We start from the raw sequence: 22,840 nt of genomic DNA on the forward strand, positions 1-22,840 counted from the left end.
AAAGGAATTGGAAGCAATTGGTGGTTTGCTTTCCATTGCTATGAATAGACTCAGCATGGCTTTTATGGCTTTCAGAAACTGTAATTCTATCTTATTCATGTTTCTCACTGCAGAAATCAGAAATCTCGTTACCCAATATACAGATGTGGGCTGTGTGTTACTCCAGCTAACGCAGTACATGCAAACTACAGCAAAAGCTAGGTCAGTCTAGTAGCAAGCCTACTTTTAGCTCCGCCACCTATGTCTGTTGCAGGATGTTGGAAAGGTCTCTTTACCTCCCATTCCTTCACTGTCCTTTCAAACCCTTCTGCCGTCTATCTTTGGGCTGTGAAAGAATTGAATCTTTCACTTTGTCCTTGCTTAGATGAGCCCATAAGGTTAGAGTTCCCCACGACCCCATTTGGGTGGAATGTGTTGCCTCTCTCCCACCACCCTGACCTTCCAACACCTGCTTACCAGAATATAACTGAAGTCAAACTGAGACCAGAAGTAAAAACAGATCGTGGTTCTACCCTCAGCATAATGCAGGTATTGTTGCTCATGGCAAATGCTTTTGTTTTACAAAGAGCTTCAGAAGTTTTGGGACTCCTGAGCCTGGCTGGGCATCTTCTGCCTGGAATCCTTGGCCTCACCGCTCTCTCAGAACTGTTTAGGTGAACAAAGAGTAAGACATTCCCATCCAATAATTTTCCTGCATTAGTAACAAGATCACCAGAAATCCATTTTTTTCTTTTTAATACCTTCCACTTTCAAAGCTGAGGAGCCTTGCAGCAAATGAATGTATTTGGCTACAGGTCCTGCACAGGCATATAAACCCCAGATAAGCTAAAAATGTTTTTAAAAATTGATTTTTTTTCCCTCAGGCAATATTGTTATGTCCACCTTCTAATCTTTAATTGGATGTCAGAGTTAGCTCATTGATAACTTGGCTCATATCCATTTAATTCTGTTTTGACTGCTGATAAAGTAATTGCACCATTTGACTTAGGGAAGGACAGGCTGAGGAAGTTGGAGTAATTTGATGGTAAAACACATTGTACATTAAGATGTATCATGTTGATTGTTACAAGGACATACTTACTGTGGTCCAACCGACCTGCTGACCTAGGTCTGTAAAATACAGAGTAATGATGGAGGAAACAGCAAGGGTTTGAATGTTAATGGAATCCTTCAAATAGGGCCCATCTGTAATGGCAAAAAGGGAAGAGGAGATGGCATGAACAACACGCATCTTCTCAGAGGCTCAGCGTAACACGTAGGTTGCCCTGCTAATGGTCAAGGTGTGGGCCCAACTTGTATTCTGATTTATTTTGGTGACTTGGTACTTATTCTCCAGGTTAGCAACTTAGAGCATTTCTATGAGAGTTATTCTCCTCTTATTTTAACAAAAGTATTAGGCTGACATGACACGGGGTGGCAATGCATAGCAATTGTTACGATGCTATCTCTGTTAATCTAGACCATTAGAGACATGCCATGCAATCACACATGACAACTTCACAGAGCACTTTTTGTTCTGTCTTGCAAGACTAATGGAAAAGTCAATGTTATGCAGTGTCCCCTTCACCGATATCTTTTGCTGAAGCATTTACATTCTCAGGCTATTTTACAATAGATGGCACCATTACGATGAGCACAACTTCTTGGGCAAAGCCCTGCAGTCCAAGATTTCTTTGTAAGCTCTCTGATCTAGGCAGACCAGATGTACCTGAGCATTACATTACTTTTTACAGTATTCTGAGGCATCTGCTTCCAGTCGTGATAGACCTAGAGTACAGGCAGAGATACAAAATGGCAATATCTGGTTGTCTTTTTTTTTCAATAAAGGCAGTGAGCTGGATATTAGGAAACCTCAACAGCCACTGGCATGGGGCATTGTCATGGCTGCAACACTTCTTTTCTCTTTTCCACTTTGTGTATTGTGTCTCCCTTTCAATATATGTTTGTTGACTGTCCGCGAGGGTGCTAAATTCCACCGGGTGCTGAGCCCTAATTTTCTAGGGCTTTACAATGCTATGTGTCCACAGACCAAATGCTGTGGCAGCTTCATGTCCCGCTGCCATGTCCACTAAGAACAGGCACAAAACCAGAGGCTGCTTCCTGCAGCTAGTTGCATCTTCTGATGAGGCTGTGAGCAAGTGTTAAAACAGGTAATGCAGTGTGTGAGAGAAGTGAGTGAATGGTTTTAAACTTCCTTGTCATCATTATTTGATCATATACTGTACTCTGAAATATTTTTATCTAGCGGTTATGAAAACCATTAGACTATTAATGAGAAAGCTAATAAGTTAATCATTGATATAAATTAATGCAAAAGTGTTAACAGTTCACCCAATAACACATATGGAGAGAGCAATACTGTTAGAAGGAGAACTTGCCAGAGGATTAGTAATACATTAGGTGTCTATATTCAACCATATGAATACTTACTGCGTTCTAGTTGCAGGCCAACACGGGAAGGGTACCACTGGGGACCTGTTCAAATCACAAAGCATGGCTGTTAATTTCATGGTGAAGGATCTAAATTTCTCTTTCTGTTAGTGTTCTTTTTAGCTGATATAGCTACAAATGTGAGATTTAAAAACCAAAATTCCTTTCTTTCAGTCTCAGCCGTACAAGGACAATACAAGAGAGCCAGAAGGACCACACAATACACACATTAGAGCAGAAATCCCTTCTCCCCACTTGAGAGTTGGAAGGGCCAATCTCAATGCTGAATGCTCCATCAGTACACAAAAAATGGGCATGGGTGTGCACCACTGGGAAGTACGAAGAGGGCCGTTTATTACTATATTTGCCAAAACTCTATACTAAATGTGTTAGTCTTGCCCCTCCCTCCAAAGTGATGCTTGTTCTATAGTCTGGTCCAAAGGGGTTGTTTTTTCCCATTTAGGAATGTAAATACCTGACTAGGGGTGTACAGCTAGCACTAGTTATTAATCATGGATTAATCAGGCAAATAGAGACACAAAAAGCAGAGCCACCTGGGTAGCTAATACTGGGTTACATATGACTTCCACAATACCTGTCAACTTAAGGATGTTCCCTAGAAGCAGATTTTTAAATGCTGTAGTTTAAAGATTGCTCCTAAATGCACGCTAGCAGTTGGCAGTTGTTATCAGGTGCCCTTTGATGATTTTGGACAGAAACCCAAAATAGTTTGTCCAAACAGGTACAGGTCTCCAGCAGCATTTTTTTCTCTCAGTGGCAAGGCAGGTGGGTAAGTGCCACAGAAAGACTGCAGAAGGGATCATGGCTGCTCAAATTGTTAACTTGTCCAGCTCTTTGTAATGCCTGTATGCAGAAGGCTGTGCCCCTACAGCTGTGAATGGACAATACAAGCACTCCTCCTTTGCCTTGCAAAGACGCTTAGCTTAACACACACACACACACACACTTTGGTTTGCTGTTGAAGGTTTTTAGGGCTGACCTGGCACATTTTGGGGCTGACCTGGAGCAGCCCGAGGAGACCTGACACAGTCCATAGGGTTGACTGAGATTTGGGGGCAGCAAAGTCTGACAGAGGAAAGTGAAGGAACAGCTGCACTATCACCACCCCCAGCCATTTCTACCGCATTTGTCTTTATTTCCTTTGACACACCTTAGGACAGCTGATAGCCTGAAAGAGATTTGCTTTGTCTTTTCAGTTCAAAGTCTGGCTGAAATCGGTCAAATATCACCATGGTTTTCTTCAGACCTATCTTACAATTGTTAGTATTCCTGTACTTAAGATACCAGCATTCCCATACCTTAAATAAATGGGAAAAAATTCTTCACAATGACTGTGATCAAATGTGGGAACATTTGCCTGAGAAGCTGTGGGATCTACTTCCCTGGAAATAGTCAGGCCTCAGCTGGGGAAGACCCCGAGCAGTCTTATAGGACTTGAAAGCTGGCCCTGCTCTGAGCAGGATCCTGGACCAGATGAGCTCCAGAGGTTGCCTCTACCTTAACTGTATTTTAGGGTGATCAGGAGAGCTTGTTCACCCCACCGGCTGCCAGCTGGAGGGGAAGGAAAGCTGTACACAGTGTGCACTCCCCCCCTCTTATGCAGTGGCACCCAGCACACTCTTATTTCAAAAACACTTGGTCTGAGTTTTGTAGGCAAGAATGGGCATTAGATGAACCTATGAACCCGGGTTAATAGCAGGAGGTGAGACATCCATCAAGTGAGTCGCAAACATTTTTTTCAAGGTACCACAACAAACCATGGCTATTAAAGATAACAAAAGGAAGATAGAGAAAGAGCAGCTGTCTGACTTGTCAAGGAAGATATGATTTGCTCCAGGACAGCAGATATCAATAGTTATTTGGGAGCCTGAAATGCAATGTACTTGTGTTAAATTGGAATCTTCCCTCCCAGCACCCCCCTGCCCCCCCCCCATATTACAGTATGTTTCAATAAAAGCCAATTTACCTGATCCTGTGGCAATGCGCTTTTAGGTATGGCTCGTAATCTTCACAAGGGCAAATAGAGGTTGTGCGTCTAAGCACGTCATCCCACATTTCCAGTCCTTTAGCCTCAGTACACCATTATGTTCAAAAGTACTCAAAGATTTAGACAGATGGAAGAGTGCCTTTGCTGCTGCTTGTCTGCAGTGACCTTGTTATCACACCACTGTGTCTCTCTGGTTTCCAGACCATCCTTGGGGTGCTGTGTGTATTTTGCTGGAAGGACCTGGAATTAGCTGTTCAGATGTTCCTTCCCAGCTCTTACTATTGGTGGGGGGCTACTAGCTAATGTCAAGTGGAAATGCTATGCAGATGGAGTGGGGGACAAAGTCCAAACACATCTCTATTTGTATGTTGGTTTCAGTCTGAACATGAAAGCTTCTCACTTTCAATCTTTACTGGCAGCAGACGTTAGCAGAGCTGTTCCCAAGTCTTAGCTGCCCGGGGTCCTGCAAAAACCAGCATTGCTTTCTGGTGGGAAGCATGATCCCACTTTATTCCTTGGGAAGTCTCAGAGGTCTGGCTGGTTTGCTCTCCCAGCCTGATGAGACTCATTTCAGAGAGAGGAAACCCCACACATTCCTAGGCATCAGAGATTTGCCTAGTCACTGCTTGGTAGCAGTCAGCCAAGGGAACCCTGGCCCCACTTGACACCATTTACCTGCCTTCTTCCTGTGACCGAGCATTTTCCACGATGATCCTCCAGAGCTCTCACTGGGACAGCTCTGGATTTCTATTTGGCAATGCCAGAAACCATTCCAATCCAGCCTGACTCTGGCAAATACATATTCATGTCATTCCTATAGGAGAAGGGGTCTCTTTTAATAGTGAAAAGAAGCCAAATGCAGTGACTAATTACTACCCGTATTAATTCTTGCTACTGCCTGTCAGAATAGGGCATTGATAGCTCTCTTTGATACCTAGAGCCAGTTCTATCTGGCCGATTAGCTTCACCTGCCATCAGCAGGAGTTCAGAAGTACATGTGGAGAGTGTGTGCTCCCAGACAGAGCAAACAAGCACTCACTAAAGACAGAGACACAGCTGCAGCTGTGTGCAGCACTCAAAGGTCTCTCTGCACTCCCACACCTGGCAAAGCTCCCCTTGCTTCCAATCTAAAGTTGGAGGGTTTCTCTTTTCCAGGGTTGTTTGGGTTTTTTTAAGTAGGGTTTACTTCCCAGTTTATTCTTATTAACACTTTCCATCTGTGCCTACTGCAGGGATTAATGGCAATCCAAGAGCATGGGTGACTGAAATTTATCTTGTAACTCCCGTTCCCTCTAAGATCAGATGTGTTATTTTTACTTTCTGACATTATGATGGTGCATCAGAGCTCAGCCACATGGTACTCAGTAGGTCACAGTCTCTGTATATTGTGCTCAGCAGAGCTGTTCAGCTCCTTTATGCAGGCTTACGGGTTTGGCTATGCATTTCACACTTGGAACAAAGTTGTAAAAATAACATTTCAGCCCATTTATATCCCAGACCGGTTTTGACTTGAAAAAGCAGATATAGGCTGACTAGAAAATAAGAATGGCCATCACAGATCAAAAGGTCTATTTAGCCAATATTATATCCTCTAATATTTAGCCAATATTGTGGTTCATCCATCACATTTCTTAGGTTTCTAGCATTTGTGTAGAACGGTTTTGGCTCCTTTCTTTGCAGTGTGTTTGAAGAGCTATTGAAATGTCTTCCTGCTTTTTCATCTCCTATTTGATTATTTCCACCCTCCTGACTTATCTTTCTCTTGAAGGATGTTTGTCTGGACAGACTAGAGAATTGGGCAGAGAGGAACCTGATGAAATTCAACAAGGGCAAGTGCAGGGTCCTGCACCCTACACTCAAGCACCAGTGCAGGTTAGGAGTTGATGGGCTGGGAAGCAGCGCTGTGGAGAACGACCTGGGGGTCCTGGTGGACCACAAGCTCTCCATGAGCCAGCAATGTGCCTTCATGGCCAAGAAGACCAATGGTATCCTGGGGTATATTAAGAAGAGCATGGCCAGCAGGTTGAGCGAGGTTATCCTCACCCTCTAATCTGCCCTGGTGAGGCCACATCTGGAATATTGTGTCCAGTTCTGGGCTCCCCAGTTCAAGACAGGCAGGGGACTACTGGAGACAGTCCAGCAAAGGGCTACGAGGATAATTAGGGGACTAGAGCATCTCTTGTATGAGGAAAGGTTGAGAGAGCTGGGTCTGTTTAGCCTGGAGAAGAGAAGGCTGAGCGGGGATCTCATCAACACTTACAAACATCTAAAGGGTGGATGTCAAGAGGATGGGGCCAAACTCTTCTCAGTGGTGCCCAGTGACAGGACAAGGGGCAGTGGGCACAAACTGGAACACAGGAAGTTCCATCTGAATATGAGGAAAAACTTCTTCACTCTGAGGGTGACCGAGCACTGGAACAGGCTGCCCAGAGAGGTTGTGGAGTCTCCTCCTCTGGAGATATTCAAAACCTGCCTGGACGCGATCCTGTGCAACCTGCTCTAGGTGATCCTTCTTTAGCAGGGGGACTGGACTAGATGATCTCCAGAGGTCCCTTCCAAGCCCTACTGTTCTGTGATTCTGTGACTGTCTCAGTCTTTAGTATGGTCACTCCCCACCTGCATGCGCGTAGGCACCTGAAAGCTTTGCCCATTCCTCAGCTGCAAGGTTATTCACAAACTCCTTGATTTTAAGTGTCATCAATGTCATTCTTCTTCGCACAGCAACCTGATCTAGTGAAAGATGTCCCTGCCTATGGCAGAGGGGCTGGACTGGATGATATTTGAATGTCCTTTACAATCCAAACTGTCCTACAGTTCTATGAATCATTTCTGTTATGATTCAGACAATGTTCCTTCTATGTGTACAGGCTTCCTTTAGTCTGGAAGGAAGTCATCATTCATGATGAGTCTTAAGCCTTTGTTACCTTATTCCATCTTTTCTGTCAGGAATCTGTTCCAACTTTGTTGAAAAAATCCATACATTTATTTAAAAACAGTTAAAATATTTTAATGCTATTACCTTTAAAACATTGTAGTTTTTCAACACAGGATGGTATTTGTTGGAAAAAATAGGGTTATTTGTTGTATCTGCCAGTATTTAAAACAAAAATTAAAACATAAGCAAAGTGACAGGACATATACAGACTGACAGCCACCTTTAATTTGACCATACTCAACTATGACACCACCTATTAATACTGGATATAAAAAGCAGATGCCATTAAAAAACCATCTAAATGCTTGCTAAAATGACAGCCTCAGCGCCATGCCCAGCTGCCAATACCACTACGCAAAGATGCACTGAAAACCAAGTTCCACTGGTCCCGCTGCTCACAGTTTGTTTTTTCACTGCATTTATACTAGAATTTCAGTAAATGAATCAGCTGAAAATCACAGGAGCTGAGGACAGTTTTAAAAGCCCATATGCACTTTTAAAAGCATCTGAATGTACTCTCTATCCACATGATTCAAATTGACCTTAATGTGTGCTCCACCACTTAAACATCACAAGAGATTTTGAAAATTTAACAACTAAGAAACCTAAGTACTAGGTGCTCTCCAATGGTTATGAAATTGAAGGGGTCAGTCTAATTTTCATTGCCATAAAGAACCTTCCATAAAAATTCTTCACTGTGCTGGCTGTTCTGTAGTAAATTACACAATCAGATGCCTGTTTGTCACAAAGTACTTATGCAGTTACGTGAACCTGTATGAGAGCAAACGTGTAGCATGATGATGACCTCTCTTGCTGGGAAATTCAGTGTGTTCCTCAGAACGCAGCCCTGCAAAAGCTATGCTGCTGGGGAGCGAGGAGCCTAAGAAATGCAAAACAGAGCTGATGGTCACAGTTTGGAGATAATTAGCAGATTGACTTTCCATGAACAGCTAATTTTATTATCAGTTAAATTGTTTGCTTCTCATTGTATTTCACCACCCATGCATCTCTAATAACAAATAGCCTTAATAATTACAAGCAATACCTGCTATGATATGAATAGGATGATACGAACAACAAAATTACTATAATCAATCAGCAGCAGCATGTTGTTTAAATTTGCAGAAATACAGGAAGTTCTGAGGAGCGCACCGGCGCCAATATCCCTTATATGATCACAAAATGTTACACATTAGCTGAGAAATGTCACAGCATTTGCTCATGTGAACTGCGCAACCGCGTTTCTCTTGGCTGCAGCAGGTGTGTTTGAGCATTCTCAGGAACGCTTCTGAGAAAACAGGAATAGAGATATCACCGTGCTGACAGTTGCAGCCTTTGCTGGACTGAAGTTTGCGTACCCTTGCTTCGCTGAGCTGACAGCAGGAAAGCAGGATGCTGAAATGACTTGAAGCTGTTGCTTTCTGCTTTTATTTGGAAGAAAAGGCTGTGGGATTTATTGTGAGAGCTCTGCACTTGAGTGATTCCTGAGCATGGTGACATTATGCAAAGCACGCCTAAGAAACCACAGTAAACCTAAGCTGGGCCACAAGACCAAGAGAGAAAGTATCTGAACCTATTACTTACTATGTTTACCTTCACTGTAAAAAATGACAGCCGCTGAATACAGCAATCTGAACGACCAGCCCACACGAGGAATTGCAGCTCTCAGCAGCAAGCCTGAGGCAAGCAAGGCCCCAGCATCTCTTCACATGGCCCCACTCAAAAGGCCTTTTTTGGCCGCAGACGAAAAGATGTTTTGCTGCTTTGGCCTGCTAAATACCAACACAATCACCTGGTTTTTTTTTTTTTTTTCAGGACTAGTGCAGAGACCAGCTCTAACCAGGTGCCCTCCAGGTACTGCCCAGCTGTACTGGCCTGGCACTGGACTGAGCTCCCGAGCCCGGCCGGGCTCACAGCGGCCAGGCTACCGACTGTACGCTGCTGCCACCTCTCCCCAAGTCTTTAGGGAACAGGGCTGGGCTTGGGAAGGCACTTGCTGGATCCGGGATTGTTCAGCTAGGCTGTGTTTTTCTCGTAGAAGGACCTTTGATATGGTATATCAGAATAAAGAGCGGGAGCAAAGTCTTGAACTAGATCCATGTTTTTATGAGAAGTCAGTGGAAAGAGTCATCCAGTGTGTCCTGGTCAGTAAAATCTCAGCAGGGTATTTAAATAGATGTTGTTTTTAATGGCTCCATATCCAGGGATAAATCCCTTTTCTTTGTCAGCTTTTTTTTCTGAGTATTTTGTCTGATTTGTTCAATTTGTAAGCTTTCCAGGGAAGATCTCTGGCCATGTGTTTTACAAGGCACCTTGACCTCTAGTTGCCATGGGGACACAAATAACCACTTTCTTAATGACATGTAGAATTTGAAAAAGGAGCTATTTGATCATAAGCATCTATTTCTTTCTTCTGGATACATGAACGCATCTAGCTACAACCATACCACTTGCACAGGTAGAGCAAGCAGTAGTCTGGCTGAAGTGATATCTCCAGACATTGGCTAAGACCAACAGTGCTAAGGACAGGGTCTGGCCAAGGGGCAGAACAACATACACTTCCCACAGACTACTAAGCAAGTAAGCCCCGGCCTGACGAAGTGTCCGGCCACATGCTTGTTTTTTAGCTGTCCATTTGATTGTTCCCGTTGGCCTTAAATGCTTAAAATCTGTGAGCATCCATTTTTCCTACATAAAGTCATGTAACTGTTACCCCAGGCACCTCTGCTGAAGCCCCACAGAGCCTGATCCAGAAGGTTTTTCAGAGTATACCTAACATCCCTAGAGCATAGATTATTATATTGCATACAATGCCTGTAGCCATTCCCTTAAAAAGTGACAGAATTTTGCTTTTCTTGCCAAGGATCTGGCAAACAGGATAGTCCTGTCCATCCATTGGTTCCTGCGAGCAGTTAATCTGCTGTGACTGCACCCAGATGTGGAATTCCAGCCCGTGGGACTCTGCACTGCACCTTGGGTCATAAATTCACCTAACTGCATTTTCATTGAAAAAACTTACATAAATGCCTGAACTTGTTGAGGAACAGAGCACTCCTTCCCCCCTCCCTGACCCAGCCTTTTTTCCCCCCCCAAAAAATCTCAGACTTTAGCTATAATCTGATCAGGCAATAATGGACAAATTTCTTAAGAGTCAGCGTATTTTTCCTTAATGAAGATCAATTGTTATTAGTGCTAAACAGAATATTATTTGTCATTTAGAGGTCAATTTATGTCACTGGCAGATTAAGCTTTCAATTTTCCTTCTGAAACAGCTTGACACTGAAAGCAACTGTGAAAATTTAGACAAGCAAAAAGCATCAGAAATTAAAAGCAAGCAAGCATGCCACATTTAGATGTGTATTTTAATATTTTTGCTACATTATTTCTCCTTTCCACTTCCAAAAAAAAGAGAAAAGGAAAAAGAAAAGCCAGCCCTGTGCATTTCAATTTTCCATGTAGCCTGCTGCAGAAAGTATAATTAATTTTGATCTTTCTTTGTGGATTTGCATTTAAATTAATGTGCGTGGGCAAGGGAAGGGAAAGGGAATGAGGCTCACCTTTTATTTCATTAATAACAACCGTGGAGCAGAATACAGAGAAACAAGAAAATAGATAACTCTGACAAGCCTGGAGCTTGAAGCGACGACGTTCCCATAAGGAGCTGCCCTTAATCAGAGCCAGGATGTGAGGAGGTGCTGAACGCATCCCGCCGCAGCAGGGCACAGCAGCCGGGTGCGGGTGCCCAGCCGCAGCAGCGTGATGCACGGGCTCTGCCTGGCCCGGAGCAGGGCTGGCTCCCCTTGCGTGGGCTCCCCTCGCGTGGGCTCCCCTCGCGTGGGCTCCCCGCTGCCTTTACCGCCTGTGTGACACACGGTCAGTGCACAGAGGCGAGCACTGTCCTGCGAGGTGGCGGGGGGCAGGTGGGCTGGTGAAGCTGGACTCTGCGTGATGGGTTTGGGGAGTCTTTAGAGCAGGGACCTCCAGGGAGGGCTGCGCCCCTGTAATCCAGGCACTAAAATAGCATTGAGTTTTCTTCATATTTGCAGACAGTTGTGTTCTAGCTCTGAAATGCCAACCCAATTAAAAGACAGATGAGTACTTTATGCCAGTTGAGGATCTGTATTCTGGCAGTTATCTTTGTCTGTGATTCTCCTGTCTCTTCAAGTTTGGAAAGGGTAACAAAGATAATTGCTGAGGTATCAGGGGGATGTGAGAACTCAAGCAGGATTCTCTTCCTAAATATAAACTCTGTCAGCAAAGCCTTCATTCAAAGGGCAACCCAAACATTGGAAAATGCATGTTAAGGAGCATACATTTGACAAACTAAATATGTGTTTCAGAGACTAAAAATATCCTTTCTTTTCTATCTGCGGGTCCGTATTCTAACATGGGATTTTTAAAAATGCAGCTTAATGTTTGGTGGTGTATGAAATCAGTCGCTGTCTGTCTGAATCCTTAACTGCTCAAATGCCTTTACTGGTGTGGCAGTAGCCAACCCAGCCAGGGGTTTCATAGGCAGCAAAGCAGAGCATTTACACACAGGTATCTGACCGTCCTCGTGGTCTTAGAAAACACAAGCAATAAGATACAAAAGCCTGTTTTAAAATGTCGTTTCTTTTAAAACCTTTGTTCGTGTTCAGCCTGTGCCTTGTTCTGAGAGAACAGAGAGTGCTGTGCCTCACAATGAAGATGGTATGCGATACGCTGTGTTTCAGAACACTGGTAACAAAGGTCATTGCCTCCTCATTTCAGAAAGCTCCAGTTTGGATACTGCCACAATCAGCACAACTGCTAAGCATGTTCAGGTAGCAGCTCTCCGCAGAGCTGCACGAGGGGCAGAGAGCAGAGAACTGCCAAGGTCGCTGTTTCACCCTGCGCTGCTTGCACGCTCTCTGAATGCGGTACAGTGCTGGCGCATGTTACAGCAGGCTTGGGGCCCTGCTGATTTACATTCCAGTGTCAGAATGTACCCAGTGGTCCAACAATCACAGCTGATATAGCAAAGATGTCTTCAAAGCTCGTTTGTGTCTCCACCTCAGATGTACTGGTCAGAGGAGAGTCATACCCCAGGCTCTAGCTATGTTTCTTTAAAAGCATTCCTTAGTCAATTAGCTAATAAAATATGCTAATGAAGCATAATTTTCTTTCAATATTTGACTGTCCAGGGATAGCACTTTCTCCAGCCTCTAATCTAATCAGGATGCATTCCCGTGCTAACCCCTAATAGCAACACGTTTTTTGTATCTTAATGGGCACACCAATGCCATCAACAATTAACTGAACGCATTTGAATTGACATGATTTCTTCCTTAGTGCAAATTAACTTCTCATAAATTCATTGGTAAATTCACCACACTGAAAATTAATCCCCACTAATAAGAGGGCTAAATTGTAGTTTCTCCCCGAGCGATGAGGAAAAAGCAGCACAGATCTGCTCTGCTTTGGCAGCAGATCAGACACTAGCATGTGAGCCAGAGACTCAGTCATGTTCCCATGTCCTTCCTGGGAGAAGTTTGTTTGGGCTGGTTTAATTCCCCCGTCCCACTGCCTTAATTAGGTTGAGCAGAGGCCTCAGAAGCATCTTGGGAAGCTGCTCTTCCCATCTCAGCTCTATGACAGAAGATAAATATTTCCCTCTGCATACCGCAGTTCCCCTGCTGTGAAACGAGGCTGTAGTACCTTTCCAGTGAATAGAGATGTTGTGAGGATAAACAGCAAACATGGTTGATTCCAGGTCGCCTCCTGTGCACGCTGTGAGTGATGCTGTAGCCCGTGTGGAGAGCACAGGACCCACCATCCCACAGTCTCTCAGCAGGAGATGAGCCCAGGCAGGCTGTCTGCACATCAACCACGAGGCAGACATGTAGAAAGAAGTATAGCATGCTTCAAACTGATCAGAAAACTGCTTTTCCACAGTTAGACAGACACAGCCCAGGAGGGACTTGATTATGGTGATATTGCTCGGTATGTTCATTCCGATACTTGAGGGATGGAGTTTCATCCCAATCTATACAGCAAACGCTTAACGGCTTTTGAACACCTCTACTGGTTTTCCTCTGTAAATGCTAAAGCCACAACACATCTGGACTGTTTGTGAACTCTGAGCTTGTTCTCTAATGGCAGAATATAAAAAAAAAAAAATTGCCTTCCCATTAGTATGTATTTAAACCAGAGCAGCACATGTTATTCAAAGCAAATCACTGGCATAACCTCTGTTCGTTCTGTTCTCTGGTAACAACTTTTTGAGCTGGCCGCCTTCTTTGCAAGCAGAATTAGTTGAAAGTTTTCAAAAATATTTTTGATACCGTTGAAACACTGCTTTTGTTTCAGAATTCAGAGTTGTTTATGGAGAAAGTGAGATTGTATATTTCACACCCAGAAAAAAAACTAATCTCGTGTTCGGTGACTGGCTTCCTCGTTCTTTTTCAGCCTCTGCTTTTCCATGTAAATCTTTTTACTTTTTCTACCTCCAGATTTTCTTTCTATCCACATTTATGGAATAATTTTCACTATAAACTTTCTTTTCTTTGAAGTTTTGATAACTTCTGGTTGGCAAGCTAAGAAGTTATGTTTGCCTGCCTTAAGGAGAAAATCCAGTCTCATTAACTGATGCCAGGCATGACTTAGCTTTCTCAGCTGGAAATCTTGATTGGAAAACATGGTACCTCCTATATTCATTTTGATATGAAATCAAAAGTATGAGCCATGCAACCCAAAAAACAAGTCAAAATGTAAGTGTGCATTGAAAACAGGCTAGTTGTCTAGATTGCAGACTTACACGAATATCTAATATATGTAATCACAACAGCAACAACAAAAGAGGTGAAGGAAAAGCTAAGACTTTCTAAGGTGTATGCTAAATAATTAAAAAGTTTATCTAAAAATAAAATGGAGCAAAGTACACACAGAAACACCCACCTTTGCCCTAGGCTCAAATGCCTGTATCTTTATGTGGTAAATCTTGTTCTGACCATACAGGAAATGTGGCTACACTTTGCCACATTCAAAGCTCGCCTCAGATCAAGGCATCTAGCCAGTACTGAATCTAGCGTGTTTGGACTCACACAGCTACTTGGTTTGAAATGGAAAGTTTATGAGATCTTCAAAACCTCGAGAATAATACCATTTTTTTTAGGGATCAGAAATGTTCCTTCAACAAAGGTGCTGCCACACAGTCATTTCTGTGTAAATTAAGACAGTCCTTGGCGATGGTCAAACTAAATGGTGTTGTCAGCTTTCTACATGGGAATACAGCAACCCAAATGCTCTTACCTAATGAATACTGGGGTTATCTCCAGGAAAAACTGGCTTGCAGTCCTTAAAGATGAGCATATTCCAGGGAAGTCCCCATCCACTCTTAGCTAGATGCTAAGATTTCCACACTTCCAGAGGCCCCTCTCTTTGTGTATATGTTTTGTTGTTTTCAAATGTTCAAAAAAGATGAAAATAATTTGAAAGGGAAGATAGTAGGTGAAACACCACATAGACTCAGAGACTGGTTTCTCTTTCTACTGTCTTTTGAAGGATCCAGAGATGCCTGTGCCTCTGTTTCCCCAGATATGAGATGAGGTGTTTGGGTCCTTAATTGAAAACTTTGAGACTAATTGGTGGGGATAGGAATTAGTTTCAAACTAATGTCGGTTGGTGGAGCATGGTTGAGGGACTGGAAACAACTAAATGCAAGGTTGGAACACAGAAGTAGATGCGCAAAGGCACCTAGCATCCATTGGTAGCAATGAGAGCCAGACAGTGGGCAAGGCCAGCCCACATTTTACATCAGCACAGCTTGTGCATGAGCTGCAGATCCGGTATAAGTCGCACATCAGTTATTTCAATGGTGAATGATTTCCAACAGCAAATATATTCAATATCATTGCAATTTGGGGACAATTTAGAAAGAGGCAGAACTCCCCTTTACTACATTATTTTTGTTGTGAATCATTTGTTCAGCTTCTTGTCTTTGATGCATTGCTTTCATTAACTTGAAAAAGTGGCAAATACCAAGTTTTGTTTGAAAGATTTCTTATTTTGTTTGTTCTTAGGGTTTCTTTTTCCCCATGCCTGAACAGGAAAATAAATAAATAAACAGGCTATAAATATGAGAGAGAGAGACTGAGAGAGAATGTACATCTAAACAAATGCAAAACAAGTCACTGTCACAGGGTGACGTTTTTCACATTCAGGTCTGAACAGCCTCCTTTGCTTTTGTCCTGCTTGCCTGACCCTACCCCCAGGATTGCAGCTACTCTTTAGATCACATCTCCTATTGGCCCTCTAGAAGCTGGGAGCTGCAGAAGAACATCCAGGGAAGCCATGAGGCAGAGAAAACCTGGGGGAAGTCTGAACTTACCAGCTGAAGCTGCTGCCTCTTCTCTAACCTGTCTAGCAGAGATGACACCATGGACCTTGTCATTTGTTTTCTCATGCTCTCCCAGAGCTTTCCAAGAAGGAGGTAGGTTCCTCTCATTCTGGTATGGGAATCTTCCTTTTCTGTTATCCAGTGCCTATTGGCTCTGTTTCACCAGAAGTCCCTGGGACACTTCATGCAGACCCATTCCATGCAGGTCCTCATAAGAGAAACTGTTGGATCTTTCTGTAAAGCCATCTGCCCAGCTCTGGTGTCCAGAAGCACAGGGACTCCTATGGAAAACCTGATGTAGATGCAGAGCACATTTAAAAGCCTGAAAGAGATCTTGACCTTTCCGTAATCAACAGACATCTGCCTTATTAATGGACATGAGATTCTTTTCCCAATCATGAAGACCCATTGTGACTTTTAGTGTCTTGAATTCCTTAAATGAACATTAAGCCCACATGAATCTGGTGGTGAACACGAGGTTAACGCTGGAATCTGTTCTTCAGACAAAAATGTAACACCCAAGTTTAAACTGATGTAGGAGCTGTTTAAAAACCAAAACTACTTTGGCATCTTCTATTAACAGATCAGGCTTTCAATCTTCACTTTACCTGAGACTAGATATTCTCTAGGGCCTGGATTATTTCTGTAGGGCCTTGCACTGTCCTTTTCTCAGTTGAGCCACAGGCACTAATATGAGACACATTGTAACTAATAATAGGCAATTCTGATAAACAAATTTTGTTGTTTCTCATCTAGATCTGTCAATTAAATCTACTGCAAAGGCAAGAAAAGCAAAGGATCTAGCTATGAAATTTCCTTTTCTTAATGAGGCATTTAAATAGCATCTCACATTTGTTCTCCGATTGTTTACATAGCATGTCATTTGTGATGCATTGTTAGAGCCCTGTAAATCTCAGCTGGGAACAATATCCCAGAGAGCAAAGAGGGCCAGTTCTGCTTCAAGCTACATCTCAATAGATTCGCTGCCTTTTCTTTTATTACGTTACTCATCTGAAATGATATCTGTAATCCTGCTAATGAAATGCAATAACATCAGATGCAGCAGCTGCCAAAAAAAAAAAAAGAGAGAAATAATGTGAATTTCCATTAAAATTTTTGAGTTGATCTTCACTTTTTCTATTGCTGGTTTAAATATTGATGGGTTTTTTCTGAAGGTCATCTTATTTCTATGAGCGTTTAATGGATAGCCTGGCTTTTGTGTTTTTGACACTTTACTCCCTCCGGTTCAATAGGTCATTACGCATATATTTAAGTCATTCTTTGTCCCAAATGTTTCTTACGGGATCACAGCCAAAACAGACAAAAGATCCCAAGGTGGATGAAAGGCAGGTTAATTATTCTTATTTTATAGATGGGAAAATGAAGCTTGAAAGGGAGAAAGTGTCTAGCACACAACGCACCCCAGTCAATAGCATGACTCCCACTGGTTTTGAATAAAGTCTTAAAGACCTAACTCTTAAACATCACATTCATATCAGTGTGACTCAGGAGAGTTCAAAAATCCCAGTTGGCCCTCTGGCTTCTATTGTTATCTGTAGAAGACAAAAATGTTTTAAAAATCTGACCCTAAAAGTCTTGCTTAAGGTCCTATGTTACTAAGTGCGCTGCTTCTAAACCAGCTGGGTGAGCCAAACCTCATCCATAGTTTCCTAATTCAGTACATAATGAAAATATTCTCTGTAACCACATGTACATTTCAGAAAGCAAAACTCCTGGGATATCTGATCAGATGCATTTCAGACTGACTTAATATTTCTTTCTCCATAATTTATAATGAGATTCAAATGCTCAGCAAAAGTGAACTGCAGGTGCCTAGACTGGTGCTTGCACTCATTAAGTCCAATAGTTGGGAGGAAGAAGTCAAACATCAGCACCCCAGCTAGAGATGTCCAAATGCAAGTTCTGGGCTTTAGCCGTGTCTACAAGAGACATGAGTCAGCGCTCAAATGGGACTGTTATGACCACAGCTCAGGATGCAATACAGTGCCTGTGAAGCACACGGCACCTTCTGGGGGGGGGCTACCTGATGGCTACATCACTGTGATGGCAGCTGGAGTACTCCATGCATTGTCTGTCCCTTTTGAAAACTGGCCAGAATTGGTTTTCTGTAATTAATAAATGTGGGGGAAAAAGAGATTTTGGGGTCTAAGTAAAAGGTAAATTTTTAGGCATGAGGCTAACTCAGTTTGGCTTTATCTTCCTTTTAACTGTGTAGGTCAATGACACCATTCTCATTTCTTGATTGTCTGTTACAAAAGAAGTGAAAGTATTTCCAGGTTCACAGGTGTGCTTCAATTATTTTGACAGCTAAGCCACAAATTCAAGTTACACAAGCGTGTATCAGCAGACAGGCTCTTGTATTTTGTATACAGAGATTTGCACAGATATACCACAAGTAAGCTGAGAGGAGGTCATCCTCCTTGTACTTCTTCCTGCGCAGATCAGAAATGAAGTCTACTGGACAGGCTGTCCTCGTGGCTGAAGCAGCATGCCAAGGTGAGAATTTCGGTCTCTGTTCTAACATGCATGTGCTGCAGAGGCAGGAAGCAATTTACACATGGATTAGATCTCTGATTGTGAGCTGGGGAGGAAGATGGTAGTGACTGGTTTGAGTTTTGTGGCAGGAGCTGTTGCTTTGTTCTTAGCCTTGCAAAACAAAAAGTAAAGAGTTTAGGTATATACAAGCCTCACTCTGGCAGTAACAAGAAATTCAAGGAGTTTCTAGCAGTTTAGGAGTTTAGAGAAATAAAAAGAGCTTAGGATTGTGTCATTTGAAGGATACTGAAATACATCATAAACTAGTCTTCTCTTGCTATCTTCTGTGTGATTAAGACAAAAGAAAAATAAATTATAAATATAAGATGAAATAAGTATCATGTTTCCTCCTAATCTAGTCATTTTTATTTACAAAGTCAACACAGATGAATGAGCAATTTGCCCAGATGAAATCACTCTACTTCTTAGTGCCCATTTGCAATAACTGCCCATCCCTAGTGATTCGCCTTCATTGTTAATTTCCAATTGAGTTATTATGAATGCAGAGAGGGGAAAATTTATTGGAAACAATAGTTAGATGTGATTACCAACCCAATGCACTCTGCAAATCTGCACTGGGGACGTAATGCTGGGCCTATGAGCTCTGCAGGCAGGCAGCCTGCACAGCGGGATATTGCCTGTCGCTTTGAAATCTCATTCATATATGGATTTGAGCTGTTACTCTGGGCTAGCGTGAACTACTTAGGATAAAAACAGGGAGAAAGGAGTTTGAGATTTGTTAAAAGCCATAGACTTTGTAGCTGCCTTTCTGTCCGGGAAGTATATCCAGCTCAAGACGACTCATGGCAGGATCAGACTGTGGCCCTCTTTCCAAAATTTTGGCTTTTTCAAAGCCTGATCTCCTAATACAGGGCAGAAGAAAGATCCCTCTGGAAGGTTCTATGCCCTAGATATAACTTATTTGGGTCTCTTCAGTTTGTCAGACACATGAAGGGCTCCTGATTGATTGACAGGCCAAGACTATGAAGTCAGCTTGGGAGCACCATAAATAGCATAATTCAGCTTCTGTGAGTCCCCAGCAGGTGTGTTCATCAGGCACATGAGTCTCTCCAGGCATCAAAATTGACAGATTTCATTAACTTTCTTCAACCTGAGAATCCAGCTGTAATAGACAGTGTGGAGAAATCAGAAGAACTGCAGGTTCTCAGCAAGACAGTGTTATCAGACAGTCCTGATTATACAGAGCCGGTAGGCAAGGCACTGGCTTAGCAGTCACCGTTCCCCCTGGTACTGCTCTTAATGACTAATCCCCACAGCATCCTTTCTCACCTCTCTGAGCCTTGCAGTTTAACATCACAGCCAGCCTCTAGAAGGGAATTACATGATGCAGTACAAACAGTCATCCTTTCCAGCAACAGCTCTGCATCCAGCTCTTGTGTTTTAGCACAGGCCTGGCAGAATATGGAGTTATTTCTTAAGCCCTTGCTCTTGGAAGCATGCTACTAGCTCTCAAATGTCATTAAAAAACAAGAAAGTTGTGGATTCAGAGCATGAAAACCCTTAGCAGACTTTTTGGAAGGGAGAAAGGAAAGAGGACCTCCTCTGCTAAAGGATTAATTTTAGTACCTCATGTGCCTTAAAGGTCCTCTCACAAGGCTTGCTTGTGATTTCTAAGCAATGAGAGATTTGTGTCCTTGCTCCTCACCAGGCCAGCTTGGCATCCGCTGTTCCGTGTTGTGCAGATCTGCTTCAGGTTTTTGGGCGAACCTGCTGGTTTTAAAATGCTGCTCTCCTTCCAGCTGCTCTGCACTGGCTGAGCTGAGCACTGCCAACATGCAACTGTGGGGAGAAGTGAGCTGGAGGCAATGGCAGGTCAATTTGAGGAGGGAAGGAGGGAGAATATGCACAGCCCTCCTGCGCAGCCGGGAAAGAATTGTGTGATACGGTACTTCTGCTTATGTTTGTCCTCTGGGATGGTAAGGTATCTCCTTGTGATAAAGATCTTATTCAAGGCACTTGGAAGTCAGTGGGATTGTTTGATAGACTCGGTGTAATGGCATGTTGGAAGGGCTGGCACGGGAGCCTCTGATCTTGCTTTTGTGCAGGGAGTCAGACGGGGTAGCTCAGATCAGGTGGTCTGGAGGGTGACGACATCTAAGGGGCTGCCTGTTCTTCTCTGGCTCCTGGGGAACACACAGGATGACAGCAGTATGAATGTATCCTAACACGCTGCCCTACAGCCTGTACGGAGGAGGCTAAAAGAGAGGTTGGTCCCCACCATGAAGAAAGAATTGCACTGTCTTTTTCCTTGTCCTCTCTCTAGAGGAAAGCAACAGAAGATATCTCAGTGGTTTTCCAGGGAACATAGCTCTTAGGATCGCTATGGAAATGCCTGTTTGAAGCAGTTGTAAAATGGTATAGCATACTTCTAAAGTTTCATAGTGACCAGAAATTATGCTGTTTATTCTTGAGTGCCATCTACTGACAATTTCTTTCTTAATGATTTACTTTCATTGACATTGCTTATTTTAAATGCCCTATGTAACATCTGTTAGCTTAGATGGAGGGGCCTGAAAGTTTGAAGCTGAAGGATTAGGAGTTAGTATTTTATTGTGACAGCTGGCAGTTTGTAATGTTGCTTATTCCTTGAGCACCACATTCCCCACTGCAGACCAGGGTACTCTGCACAAGATGTTTTCAGCTCTCTCTTCAACCCATCATCAGGCTTCCTCCCATCTGCCCTTCCTTCCCTGCCTGCTCCTTCTGCCTAGAGGGCAATTTCTGGCTTCTCTAAGGTCACTCTTCTGACTTCAAAGAGTAGCTGTAGTTGTGCTTCCTCCTTATGCAGGAGGTTGCATCCATCAGTTTGTTACACTATTGCCAGGATCTTATTTCCCCCTTTCCTTTCTATTCTTCCTCTTCTTTCAAGAGCTTTTTCAGCAACTTTTGTGCAGTAACCTTGAAAATATTTAACAATCACTGACTCCACTATATTACCTGTTCTAGAGGTATTTTATTTTAGTTATATGATACTTGAATTAGCATTATTATTACAGTTTTTCATTTTCTACCTGTAAGATTTCCTCCCCTACCAGCGCAATACATTTTGCAAGATAAAAATAAATTAAAGGTGAAGAGTTATTGCCAAGGACATGAGCTTGTGAAGTTTAGCCTACAAGATATTTTTCTCCATTGAAAACATAATCTTTATAGATAAAGAAAATGCCAGATACCTAACTCATTAGAAGCAACTGAGAAAATGAGACAAGAGGCTTCCTTATACACTTAGGTTTTGGCTTGTTTTCGCCTCTGCCAGCTAACCAAAGAGCAAAATAGCAGTAAAGTCACCTAGTGCACAGCACCAATTTGATTGAGGCTTCTTTGACCATACCTTAGATAGGACAGTGCGATGGCCTGTAACACCCAGGCACTCCGCTGCCACTCAGTTTCAGGCAGAAAACATCAAGCAGTAGAAATGTAGACATTTGTATGATGCCACTATAGAAGATGTATTTTTGTCTGCAACATACTTGTATTGTGGAACTCCTTCCCAGAGGATTTTGCTGAGGTCAAAAGTGTAAGTAGGTTTGAAAAGGATTAGACAGATTCATGGTGGGCAGGTGTGATGTTTGCTGTTAAGCATGACAGCCCAGATCTAACATCTGCTACAGAAAGCCACTGTAGAGCTGATGGCTGGAAGGCTGCAACAGGGAAACTGCTCTTCTGTGCTGGCCCTGGCTGGCGCTGCCAGTCCCTGCCAGGGGCAGTGGCTACAGTGACCGGGGCGGATTCAAAACAGCGGTCTTCAGTCTGGAGAAAGCCTTTGAATTCCCGTGGAAGTGGTACTTTGTCTCAAATGTTTATTCTCCACTAAGAGCTCATGGATCCCCAAATGTCCAGTGCTAAAACTGGGACTGCCCCCCTGAACTCAGTGACACAGAAAGCACGGGGTTAGGCTTTGCTGGGGTTGTTTCAGTAGAGACAGTTTCGCTGAAGTGAGGACTGAGGAGTATTTCAGTATCATCTGTTCCTGGACTTCTAAGTCCATATTCTGCCTTTCATATAAAAACAGATCCAAACTAATGTTTGATTGACTTAGAACCTACTGAGCAGTAACATATTATGTGCCACTTGCATCCCATTTATTTTAATGATTAACAGCCTCCTGTGCTGCAATTCATAACTCAGTCTTTTTCTGCCTTTCTTGAATCAGGCAGCAAAAACTGATCAGTGACAAAGATGATGCTGGTGAAATTGCTGCACAGGGGTTCCTCTTACTGAAGGGCTGACAAGATACCAGCTGAGGAGAAAGCTTAATTGCATGGGTGATCAAAGGAGAATATGTGAAGACAGGGAGACTGTAAGGGGGTGTGCGTAGGAGTGTGTTTTAGCAAGAGATTATAGGGGAACACGTGAGTCTGGCACACACGAAATGACAGAAATGAATGCATGAGCTAGTACAAAATAGCGTGCTAACCAAAGGCATCCCCTTCTCAGCTCTTGCCTAAAAGAACTGTATTCTGTAAGCTGTCATCCTCCAAACTATATGAAAAGAAAAAAGGGAAGGTTTGCTCTTTGCAAGTGGGAGAGG

General features: G+C 43.1%; 1 protein-coding gene across 1 annotated transcript in view; it reads right to left on the bottom strand.

The window, feature by feature from the left end:
• The window catches only part of TECRL (trans-2,3-enoyl-CoA reductase like), a 67,793-nt gene that overhangs the window by 27,858 nt on the left and 17,095 nt on the right, over positions 1–22,840 (bottom strand). Inside the window, exons 3-4 of the mRNA XM_010307264.2 lie at positions 2,431–2,475; positions 1,082–1,185 (exon numbers count right to left, since the gene is read on the bottom strand). Coding sequence (XP_010305566.1) covers positions 1,082–1,185; positions 2,431–2,475 — 149 coding nt within the window. The remainder of the gene's footprint in view (positions 1–1,081; positions 1,186–2,430; positions 2,476–22,840) is intronic.

The sequence above is a fragment of the Balearica regulorum genome, chromosome 4, assembly GCF_011004875.1.
Source record: "Balearica regulorum gibbericeps isolate bBalReg1 chromosome 4, bBalReg1.pri, whole genome shotgun sequence".
Taxonomy (NCBI): domain Eukaryota; kingdom Metazoa; phylum Chordata; class Aves; order Gruiformes; family Gruidae; genus Balearica; species Balearica regulorum.